The sequence below is a fragment of the Delphinapterus leucas genome, chromosome 11 (assembly GCF_059928025.1).
Source record: "Delphinapterus leucas isolate spDelLeu-1000000601 "Yukka" chromosome 11, BTC_Dleu_Yukka2, whole genome shotgun sequence".
In the NCBI taxonomy this organism is placed as follows: domain Eukaryota; kingdom Metazoa; phylum Chordata; class Mammalia; order Artiodactyla; family Monodontidae; genus Delphinapterus; species Delphinapterus leucas.
In genome coordinates this window covers 98507448-98519039 of record NC_143139.1, presented here as the reverse complement: position 1 = coordinate 98519039, position 11592 = coordinate 98507448, and the positions used below count along the sequence as shown (strand labels likewise).

General features: G+C 52.7%; 1 protein-coding gene across 1 annotated transcript in view; it reads right to left on the bottom strand.

The window, feature by feature from the left end:
- Positions 1–358: 358 nt before the first annotated feature.
- Positions 359–11592, bottom strand: part of FBLN1 (fibulin 1) — a 77657-nt gene continuing 66423 nt past the window's right edge. The window contains exon 17 of the mRNA XM_022596915.2: positions 359–1380. Coding sequence (XP_022452623.2) covers positions 1241–1380 — 140 coding nt within the window. The 3' untranslated portion in view covers positions 359–1240. The remainder of the gene's footprint in view (positions 1381–11592) is intronic.

The following is an 11592-nucleotide window of genomic DNA, read 5'->3' as shown; positions in this document are numbered from 1 at the left end:
ACGTCTCTTCTGACCCAGGGTTTTACAGAGGAATGGAGTTTGGAGTCTGATAGACTGAATTTGAATCCCTTCTTTATCTCTAAAAAGTTGTGTGACTTTGGGCAGTTGAGTTCCTCTCTCTGAGCCCAGTTTGCGTGTCTCTAAATCGGGCAAGACCACACACCCCCGGCTGGGTTCCCAGGAGGAATAAATGAAGCACCAGTTTTAGAGTGCATGGGGCGTCAGTGCATCTGGTGGTCTCTCCTTCCCACTGAAGAGAATCCTTATTTCTCCCCAGCAACTTCTAGAGGGGATCAGAATGCCCACGACGGACCCCATCAGCAGAGGTCCGTGACGTGCCCGCTGGGCTAAGCGTGGGGCGTGGGGCATGCGGGGTGCTTGAGCCCCACTTCCTAGGGGGCGGGCAAGCCGTCAGAAATGACGTGAGTTGGAAGCTTTTCCAACACACGTGCTGGGCCCCACCCCAGAACCTTGGGAGGCAGGAGGGTTTTGAGAAGGCCTTGGGGAGTATTCGCAGGCTCTTTGCTAGTCGGGATCCCCCCTCTTGAAAGACTCCCCTGCAAAGGCCATCAGGAGGATCACAAAGCTGTTTATTTTCCCACCTATGATGGATGCAGGGTGCGGAAAACCCAGAGATTCCTTTGGTGAACATACTGGAGCCACACACAAACCTAACTGGCTCTGTCTTTACTGAGGGATTTTTCTGTTTCCACAGAACTGTAATTTACCTTAGAAGTGCTCCCCAAGGCATTGTGGCACGCTGCTTCTGGGCAGAATTTATCATACCTGCTATTGTTTGGCAGCTGCGTCCTTAGAATTGGACATACAAAATCTGATTGGCAAAAAAAGCACCAAATGTCAAATTTCATAAAATCAGGGCAAGAACTGGTCTTCTCTTAGCATTCGGACTAGCTGCCCCCTGAAAAATGTCTTGTTTTCCCTTGGTCCTTAGCAACGCCCAGCCCAGAGGCAGAAAAAGGGAGCAAAATTTAACTTTCCCGTTAAAAAATAAGCAAGGTTTTCAACCAAACAGTTAGGTAATTGGACTCATTATTTAAACACCAAATTACAACAGATGGACTTATTCATCTGGCCCAGCTTAATACATGTCGGCCTAACACTACAAACAAATACATAAAATCAAGATATGTCTGGGTGGTACAAACAGGGACAGGGCATTGTCATCGTCAGCAATGACTTGGCCTGGAGGCACAGGCTTGGCTGCGCTGTGAGCTGGCCCTCAGAACCAGTACTCAGAGACGAAGATGTGGACGTTGACGACATTTCGGTGGGACACCACGCCCCCGACCACGTAGTTCATCTCTAGCTTCAGGACAGCGTGAAACGGGCCCACAATGGGCCGCACCTGGCGCACAACACCTGGGGAGAGAGCAGAAGGTGTTCTGGGAGTTAGCAGGGACCGAAGGAACACGGAGATCTGGGAAATGATTTCCCTCCAGGAATTTCACAGCTAGAGGAGGCCTTAGGCCTCATCAAGTCCCACCTGAACCAGGTGCTTAGCATCTCCCTCCAAGTGGTCACTCCCGGGCTCTGCTGCCACCTCTAGGGACAAGTGACAGTGAGCTCACCACAACCTTTCCACTGTGTGCGGCTCAGAGTGTGAGGGAATCTGTGCGTGTGGGCTTTGGGGTCAGATGCCTTAGGGTCAACACCAGCTCCTGTTCTCTCTGAGCCCAGGTTCCCTCCCCTACCACCATCTACGTGACCGAGGATTTAAGAGTCTAGATAAAGGGCCTGGCATGGAGTAGATGCCCAGTAGACACCTGTCCCACTCCCTTCTACCCACTGTGCCCAGTTGTGACCCTTGGGAAGAAATAAAGCAGGTATGATCCTCTTCTCTCAATCCCTCCCATTGAAGATTGCAGTGGGGTCCCAGAAACGCTTTATCTGAGCAGAGAAGTCCCGATTCCCCACGGGACATACTCCTGGCTCCCTCGCTCTCCACACTTCTTTTCTGGAGGGTGACACCTAAGTTCATTGTTCCGTGTTCATGGTAACAGGTAAGCAAGAGGCGGCTCAGGTCCAGCCCGAGCAGGGCAAGCAGAAATGGGACAGGTGGCAGAGTGGAGACAGGTGTCCATTCTGGGGAAGCAGAAATCTCTGTGAAGCTGCTGGGGGTGGCGAGGACTTCTGCCTGGACCAGATAGGGACCAGGCAAAGGTCATGAGGCCTCCCCTGCCAAGGCTCAGAGTACAGGGCAGACAAGCTCAGCTCAGTCACAGTGCAAGAAGGAACAACCCCAGGTGTTCTGCAGACTTGCAGGGGAGCGGGGTTGGGTGGTACGAGTGGATTCCGTAAGTCTCCCCAGACCTGTGCCTGGAAGCTCCACGTCTCCAGGCTGGACCCTGCTGCCACTGCCTGGCCATGCAGTGCAACCCCAAGGCTCATGGAGAGAATGCTTCTGCACTCTGGGACCAGACAGATGGGGCTAAGGTGAGTGCTATCCACCTGCATGGACTTGGAGAGACCACCGTTCTCTCTGGGCCTCAGATTCCTCAGTGAGCATATGATGCCACCTGACCCCGTGCTTCTGCACTGTGTGCTCCAGACACCCCAGCACCGCGTCTGCCAAGGTGTGAGCTCCAGGTGTGCAGGGCTACCCCCCCACCAGACCAGCGGGCTCAGTGCTTCATTTCCACTTGAGTTCATGCAATTCCTCAACTGGTACCAGACACTGTTCCCAGTGACACCGAGAAAATGAAAAGAATCCTGGCTTCAAAGCTGGTGGCAGATCTAGATGAGTGCCGTGCTCTGACAGAAGTCTGCATGTTGTCCAGCAGGGGCAAGGATGGAGGTGAGCATGGCTAGGGGATCAGGAAAGGCTTCCTGGAGGAGGTGGCCCTCCCTGCAGATCTTCAGTGCCTGGCACAGAGCAGGTGCCACCCATAGCTGTTGACATTTAGGAAAGGTCACTCCTCCGTCATACCCGCTCTGATATTAGGACTTCCCCAAAGTCATGCGGCGCAGGGGTGCTAGAGTGACCGGCTCTCTACTTGTGCCACATGACAATCTCCATGGCCGATCTCAAGCTACCAACATGACGTCACACAAGGCAGGGTGGGAAAGAGCGCTCAGTGCCCGTACACCACTGCAGGGATGCCCGCAAAGAACACCCTGGAGCCTGCAGCTCCTCAACCACGTGCTGAGAAAGAGCCACTGATTGTTTGCTGCATCCAACTGCTGATTCCAAGCTGGTCTCTACAAACAGCCCTGCCACAGACCTGGGAAATGTGCACATGGGGCAGAGCAGTCAGGCCCCTGACACCCGTCCCGCGAGGAGCGAAGGCTCCAGGGAGACCGAAGTGTCCCTAAGGCCTTCTGCACCAGCGGTCAGTTCCCAGTCAGGACCACCAAGTTCATGCTCAGAAGGGGAATTTGGGCACGCCATCCCCCCTTTCACTCCCTGAACTTGAGTTTCAAAAGTGAAATGCCCAGCAGCAGGGCGGAATTCCAAGCTATTCTAAGCAAACAAGGGCTTTAGCTCTGATGGAGAGATAAGCACAGGCTTCTGCGGGCTGTCAGCACCCTTTCTCTGCCCCTACTTGGTGATGACATGGCAGCTCTGTCCTGTTTGAACGCCCATGAACATCTTCAGCTCCCGGCTAAAGATGCGGGCTTGTCACCACCCTCAGTATGACCGGGCCACTCCCACTTGCCCTTCCCTGGGCACTGGCCGGGCCCGGGTCAGCGTGGCCCCTGTGGGGGGCGCGGCCCCAAGCTCTCCTGCCTCCTCAGTACCCCCATCAGTGTCACCCTCTTCTCTCCCCAGGCCCGAGACCACCACGGGCGCCCACCAGCCTCAGTGGCCTGGGTTACCTGCCGACGGCACCCATCCCAGGGGCGGTGCTCAGAGGGGCTCGGGGGGCTTGAAGGAGAGGGGTGAGAGGCTACGCGAGCCTGACAACTATTTTAGGACAGAGAGCAACGGAGGTGGAGGGAACGCTTCTGCAAGCTATGATCCGATATATATTTATTTCTATATATTATTATTATATTAAATATCATATATGATATAGAAATATATAGTTTGATTATTATAAATACAAAATATATATTATAACCATATATAAAAATATAATGAGCTTATTTAAAATAAATCAAAATCTAATTTATATATAAATACTATTACAATGTATAGTATTTATCTTATATTTATATAACCTTTTGCATATATCCATATATTTTATATAGATGTTTATATAATTTATATTACTATTATATAAAATACAATTTATATATTAATATATAAATATGTATTATTATAAATGTATATATAAAATGTAAATATTACAAAATAATTATATCACACACATGCACATTTAAATGAAGATTCCTGGCTGCATGTGGGAGCTTTGGTAGCATCCACAGTTCAGACCCACAGAAGTTTCTGGGCCCACCTGTGTGTGTCGGGCACCGGGCTAAGGAGCTAGTGTAGAGAAAATGAGGGGCTGTCCTTGGTGGGCTCAGCCTGGGGACAGAGAGGAAAGAGAAGGTGCTAATGCAGGGAGCTGGGCTCGAGGACAGGGTCATTCTAGCTGGATTATGAGACTGCAGCTCTTCAGGACAAAGGGTTGGAGTCCAACCGACCTCGGTCAGTAGCATGACCCCAGGTTAGTTATCCAACCTTTCTGAGTCCTCATTTCCTCTCCTGTGAAACAAGGATTAAACACAGCAACCTTCAGGGACTTCCCCGGCAGTCCAGTGGTTAGGACTCCGGCTTCCATTGCCAAGGGCGCGGGTTTGATCCCTGGTTGGGGAACTAAGATCCCATGTGCCACACGGCGCGGCCAAATAACGAAAAACAATAGCAAACTTCAGAATCAGAAACAAAACCATCCCAAGGCCATCCTGCCGCTTCTCCCTCAGAAGTGACTGCTGGATGTCACAAAGCTTCCCAACGTTCAAATGTGATCTGATTTTCAGTTAAAATAGAGCTGAATTCTTACATGATTGAACAATACGGCAAGAGTTGAATATTTTTATTGGATTGACTTAAAAATTTATGAGAAAGGAAAGCTCTGAATGTGTAGAAAATGTACCTAAATATGTCGTGTTAGGGCTTCACGAGGTTTAGTTTCTACGATGGCCAAAGACCAGAACTGTAAACGGCTAAGAGACAAATGAAACACTGAAGGAAGCAAAGGGCTGCTTTAATGAAAAGGCTGTTGAGAAGGGGCTGAATTTCAGATACAGGGCACATTCAGGGCCTGGATTTTCTCAGGATCTTTGCATTTAACAAAAAAAATGATTAAGGTGGAAGAAATAGGTGTGCCGCAAGGGTTAAAGAAATCGTCGTAGGACTGCACACAGCAGGTGCTGAGGAATATGCCTCCCTTCCCACCCCTCCAGAATCAGCTTCTCTGTCCCTCTCCTCTGATCTGAGGTCCACACTGAATCTCCAACTCTATCTATAACCCTAGTCAGCCCTAGTTTCCCAGGCTACCCACGCCCACTCAGTAGACCTGACCACTTCTTCTTCAGCCTAGCCACACTTCCTGGGGGCTCTGATTGGGTGAACACGCTCCCTTCATTCCCAGGTTACTTCAAGCCTGAGTTCCACCTCCTTGTCTTCATCTTCACTGAACCTAGACTTTCTCTTGATATCACTTCTTTCTTCACAGCTTTCCTACCCATCCATCCATCCGCCCATCCATCCATCCATCATCCATCCACCCACCCATCCATCCATCCACCCACCCACCCATCCATCCACCCACCCATCCATCCATCCATCCACCCATCCACCCATCCATCCATCCATCCATCCATCCATCTGTCCATCCATCATCCATCCACCCACCCATCCATCCATCCACCCACCCATCCATCCATCCATCCATCCATCATCCATCCACCCACCCATCCATCCATCCATCCACCCACCCATCTATCCACCCATCCATCCATCCATCATCCATCCACCCACCCATCCATCCATCCATCCACCCATCCATCCATCCACCCACCCAGGCATCCATCCATCCATCCATCCACCCATCCATCCATCCATCCACCCATCTATCCATCCATCCATCCATCCACCCACCCATCCATCCATCCATCATCCATCCACCCATCCATCCATCCATCCATCCATCCATCCACCCATCCACACATCCATTCAATAGGGGCCATCCTTCTGGGGAGGTTTAAGGAAGATTCTACAGAGGAGGTGACTTCAAATCAGATTTTGAAGAGTAAGTAGGAGCTAAGGAGGCAAGTATGACATGTGCAAAGGCCAAAAGTATGAAGGTTCGGGTCAGCTCTGGGAACAGTGTTAATCTTGGGGAAGATAGATGGATGAGGCTGAGAAGGTGGTAAAGGGCTTCTCCAGGGACCTCACACCTCGTCAGGCTCACAGAACCCAGAACCCAGGTCAGAAGTTTCCTGGCTTCCTCCCCAACGCCGATTCGAGACCAGTGTTCTTTCAGAACTACCAACAACGTTCCCAGTGCAGGGAAACGAGAGAGGGAAGAAGAGAAACCCTTGCTGCCCATAGGTGGCATCACAAACATTAGAAACTGGACCTCCACCAGGGGTCCGATTCCATCGTCCACTTGATTCTACAGAGGTATAGTTGGCATCTACTATGTGCCAGGCACCGGGGACCAAATAGACTGCCTGTGTCCTCTTTCATGCAGCCTCCGCAGCCCCACTCTGTGTCTCCCTCGGCTGTAGCCCTGCATCTGCCCAGTGCAGGGAATATTCACAGTTGGCTCCCCCTTCCCAGGCAGGGTCTGCATCATGCTCTTCTCTGTCTCACTGTCCCCAGCCCAGGGCCTGGGGCAGGACACAGCAGGGGCACCATTAAGGTTACTGAGTGAAATGAAGGCAGAGGAAGAAAGAAGGAGAGAGAAAAGAGAAGGAGGGAGGAAAGAAGGGACACCAGTCCTTGAGGGCCCCTCAAAACTGTCCTGAAGGAAAGGGGGCCACTGAAGGCTCCGAGAGAGAGCAGCTTTATGTGCAATGACCATTCCAGCAGCAAAATGCAGGACAAAGGGAGAGGTACCTTTCCATCACGCCTGCCTTGTCCATCTTACCTGCTGCAGTATTTACCTCCCTACCTTTCAAGAGCCCCAGGAAAAAAAAAAAAAGGCCATGATGCTGAGTTCAACTGTGTTAATCTTCCAAATCCTCGTCCTTGGCATTTCTGCTTCAGGTCTCAGACGCTGCTGGTATTCCTCGGCGTGTCTGTGCCTCTTAAAGATATAATTAAGCCTTTTTTTCCCTTTGAAAAATGTAGGTCCCCTCAGGCACTTCACCTTCATGTCTCGTCTCTGCTTTGTAAATTGCAGCTGGTGTGCCGGGGATGCAGAAGCCTGAGCACGGAGAACAAGAGTCCAGTGGGAGACCTCCGTCACCTCTTGGGGACTGTGGTCTGGACTCCAGGCCCCTGAAGCCATCTCCAAGCTTCTGCTGCTTGACTGAGGTTGCAACTGATTGTCTCCCCGTTGTTTATAAGGAGGAAGACCAGCCACGGAGTGTCTCACCAGCATGAGACACTGATCTATAAAGAGACCTGGAGTCACAGCTTAGGTTCCTATGCTGGTTCCTTAGCGACCAGCCGTGTGACCTTGTACGAGTCACCGTCTTTCTGAAGTTCAGCCTCCAACTCACAAGTCCTGTGATTCCAACCGACCAAGTGAAATGGCGTGAACAGAGTTGTCAAAGAGTATCTTGACAAAAAAGATGATCAATCTAGAGACAGCATGATATCTCATGCCAGTGGAAACTGTGCTTTTCAAAAGACAGAGATTCAAGTTAGAAAAGGAAGAGGTAAGAAAGCCACATGTCGGGACTTCCCTGGTGGTGCAGTGGTTAAGAATCCACCTGCCAGCGCAGGGGACACGGGTTGGAGCCCTGGTCCGGGAAGATCCCACATGCCGCGGAGCAACTAAGCCCGTGCGCCACAACTACTGAGCCTGCGCTCTAGAGCCCACGAGCCACAACTGCTGGAGCCCGCGTGCCACGACTACTGAAGCCCCCGCGCCTAGAGCCCGTGCTCCGCAACAAGAGAAGCCACCACAATGAGAAGCCCGCACACTGCAACAAAGAGTAGCCCCTGTTTGCCGCAACAACTAGCCCGCGTGCAGCAACGAAGACCCAAAGCAGCCAATAAATAAATAAATAAATTTATTAAAAAAAAAAAAAGCCACATGTCCACATCATAAAAGAATAAGACGTGATCACTACCTGAATCAGGTTATAGAGTCATTTGTCTTCTTGGTTATCACAGTCTCCCCACTGCAATGTGAGGCCAGAGGCCAATGGCACTGTCTTTCCTGGTCACTCTTGTATCTCTCGTTCTTGAACATAGTAGGTCCTTGGTTCTACTATGGACTGGACACACAGGAGGCACTCGGTACATGAACTGCTAAATGAATGAATGAACTAAAGATCAAAGTGCTAAGCACAATTTATAAAGTCGAAAGTTACCACCCAGAAATGAAAGTGTCGGGAAGGAATGAACAACGGTCAAAAGTCACTGGCTTTTCAGGCGTTGACCGCGTGGCAGGAGGAAGGCGACACGTGACAGCCAGGTCTCACTGTCTGGCCCTGGTGGCCACCACACAGAGCCACGAGCAGGGGGAAGGTGACGAGTGGGCCTGTGTGGACAAGGTGCTGGAACCCAGGAGCTCAGGAGGCCCAGGTGGTCTCGCCAAACACTAACACGATGGGCGACCGGAAAGGAGCAAACCATCACCCAGATCTCGGGAAATCTGCCTTGATAGGAATAACGATCTCTGCAGGCTAGCATTAACAGCACAGACCAAAGGCAAAGAGGAAGAATCAGGAACACGAGGAAATGCGGTCCGTGCTTCTAAAGCAAACAGTCTAGAGTACTGATGGGCTTGGAAAGAGGTCCACAGCAGGGGTGGGAAATAGAAGCGGAGGGGCCCCACGTGTCCACTGCTCCATCCTGTTCTCCCCACACTGCTAGTGGGGAAGAATCATCGCCTTCCTTCCACTGGGGACGAGAATGAGGTTCTGGGGGCTGTATGTCCCGGATCACACAGCCCTCAGGGCACGGCGTCCATCCAGCCAGGACTGACCCTGAGCCCAGCTCTCTCCGCCCCACGGCATCTGCTCTCTCCTCACGGTGTGACGTGGTATGGAGGAAACTTTACCGCCCTTGGCTGAGTCATCGCTACAGGGCAAAAATGGCAGAAAGGAACTAGAGGGTAATCACAGCACTGGCAGGGAAGGAATGGAGTTCCTGACACCCTGTCTTCTCTTCTTGCCCTGCAAAACGCTCAGGTAGGAGCTTAGAAGGAGGGGGACAGGTGTCTGGGCCACATATTCAAATACCAAATGGCACCCAACGTGCCTCAGCAGAACTTATCCTCCCGATTTCTTGATTATTACAAATGCGCTTTCTCCACGGGTCTCCTGTGAGCTAAACCGGACAGTTTGGACAGCTGTAAGCAACTAAGAGTCAACCCCCAGGGTCCACCTTTCCCTAGGGGAGAAATAGAAGAAATGTCAGCTCCGCCCTAAACTTTTCAGACTCCTTCCGGGACGCGGGTCCAAACATTTCCAGGGCGCGTGGTTGGTATGGTCCCCACCCCCATCCACTATCTCCTCTCCCTCATCTCAGCTACACTTGCTGGGTCCTCGTGGTCTGAGGTTCCAGGAAGAGCAAAGGAGGTTCCGGTGGTGAAGTGAGTTCTGAACCTCAGGGTACCAGCAACAGCAAAACAGGTCCCGAACCCAGATCCCTGCCTGCTGCCCTTTCCATCAGGCCACATGCCCTCACCAGAGGAAGAGAAGGCCTGGGCAGTTTTCCAGAAGGAATTTACCGTCTGATGCACCTGCTTTTACCAACTTGGCCAAAACTGTGACTGTGATGGGAAGGGTGAGAAACCCTTTCCTCTTCCTCTGTGTGTCCTCCCGCCTGGATCAGCCCCTACCCACGTGCCCGCTGGGGTCCCTCCCTGGCCCAGTCCCAAGCTCATCAGCTCACTCACATCTCTCCAGATGCCCCCAGATGGGCAACTGGAACTCCCCCCTTCCCCAAAACCCGATGCCCTTGCCCCAGGCCCCTGGGCCCGGCACTTGGAGTCCACAGGCCTCTTGCCCCAAGGCCAGACTCTTCTCGACCCGCAGCCCAGCCCCTGACCCACAGCAGGTGAGGCGCCCCTTGATTAGGCCCCGCCTCCCTGTCCAGCCTGGTTTCTCAGCACTGGCCGTACCACGGCCACGCCAGACCCCTCGCAGACCCCCAAGATAAGCAAAAGCCACGAGAGGGCAGGAAGAGTAGGGGTCTGGCCAGCTCGGCCTGACTTAGACTCAAAGACGGGAAACTGCAGAGAGACGGGTCCTCCCTCTGCTTTGCAGGCATTGAGGCTGTGCTACCTCCTTCTCCAGAGGCGATTAGGCCCCGAGGGATTAAGAGGCCCGCCTGGCTGGTGAGCGCAGCCTGGGGGCCCCGAGCCCCCCCTGCTACTGAGCTGCGCGGGTGCTGGGGTTACAGACGGTGAGAGCAGCGCAGGTCTGCGTCCTCACGGAGCTCTCTGGGCCCCCAGGGAGGCAGACACAGATGATGGGGCGTAGAGGCCGGTAAAGGTCAGCAAAGGTGCTTTGGCAGCGCTAAAGGGAAGCGCTCCGCTGGGACCCGCTACGGCGCCTGTGCGCGCATCACCAAGGACTTGACCTGGAGCTCGATTCTGAAGGACAGAAACAGGCCTCGGGGAGGGGCTCAGGTGGAGGATTTCTGCTCTCAGTTTCCCAAGCGGGTGAGAATTAGCGGGGAGGGGAGAGCAAGGAGGCCAGCAGGTGGGCAGTGGCTTGGTGGCCCCGAGGAGCTGAGACCCTTTCCTGGAGTGATGGGGTCACTGCCAGATCTCAGAAGGGGGGGACATGCTGAGGTTTGGTGAGAACCATCCCTTTTTCTCCTTTCCTTCCCAAGAGGCACTAAGAATGAGCCCATTCAGGACACAGAGGGCTTCCTGCTGGCAGGGCGGCAGCCCGAAACACCCAAGCCTTCAGTTCCCTTTATCCCTGGCCAAGGCTCCACAGAGGCTCTTCCGGCACTGGATCCTCAGAAAGAGAATCATTTGACCAGCCAGTGACTGAACACTTGTTATGCAGTGACTCTATGTACTGTGTTCACGGCTACCAGGGATGCAGAGAAATTTCAGGACTGGGGTAGACCTCAAAGAGGAGGACTCTGCCTGCTGGTTCAAGGTCACAGAGGATGGTCATGGCAGCAGGAACCCCACGCCGAGTCCCAACACGCTGTGTGCATGCCTCAGTCACGCCCCCTGAGCCTCGAACTCCCTCTGTGCCTCAGTTTCCTCACCTGGAGAATGGGGCCATCACCCACAGGCTTAAGTGACACAATACGTGTGTACAACATGCTGGAAGAGTGCCTGGCACATGGCAGGGGCCCAGGAGGGCTTGCTGTTAAGACAAAACTGTGATAATCGGGACCCAATACTTGGGGTCCTCAAGCCGCAGGCACGGATTGGACGTTCCATCTGGAAACACCCAACTCCGAGGCCACAGGAAGCATTCTCCATGATAGTGGTTGACGGTGGGTGTCTGGGTCCTCTGTGTATATACGGTTGT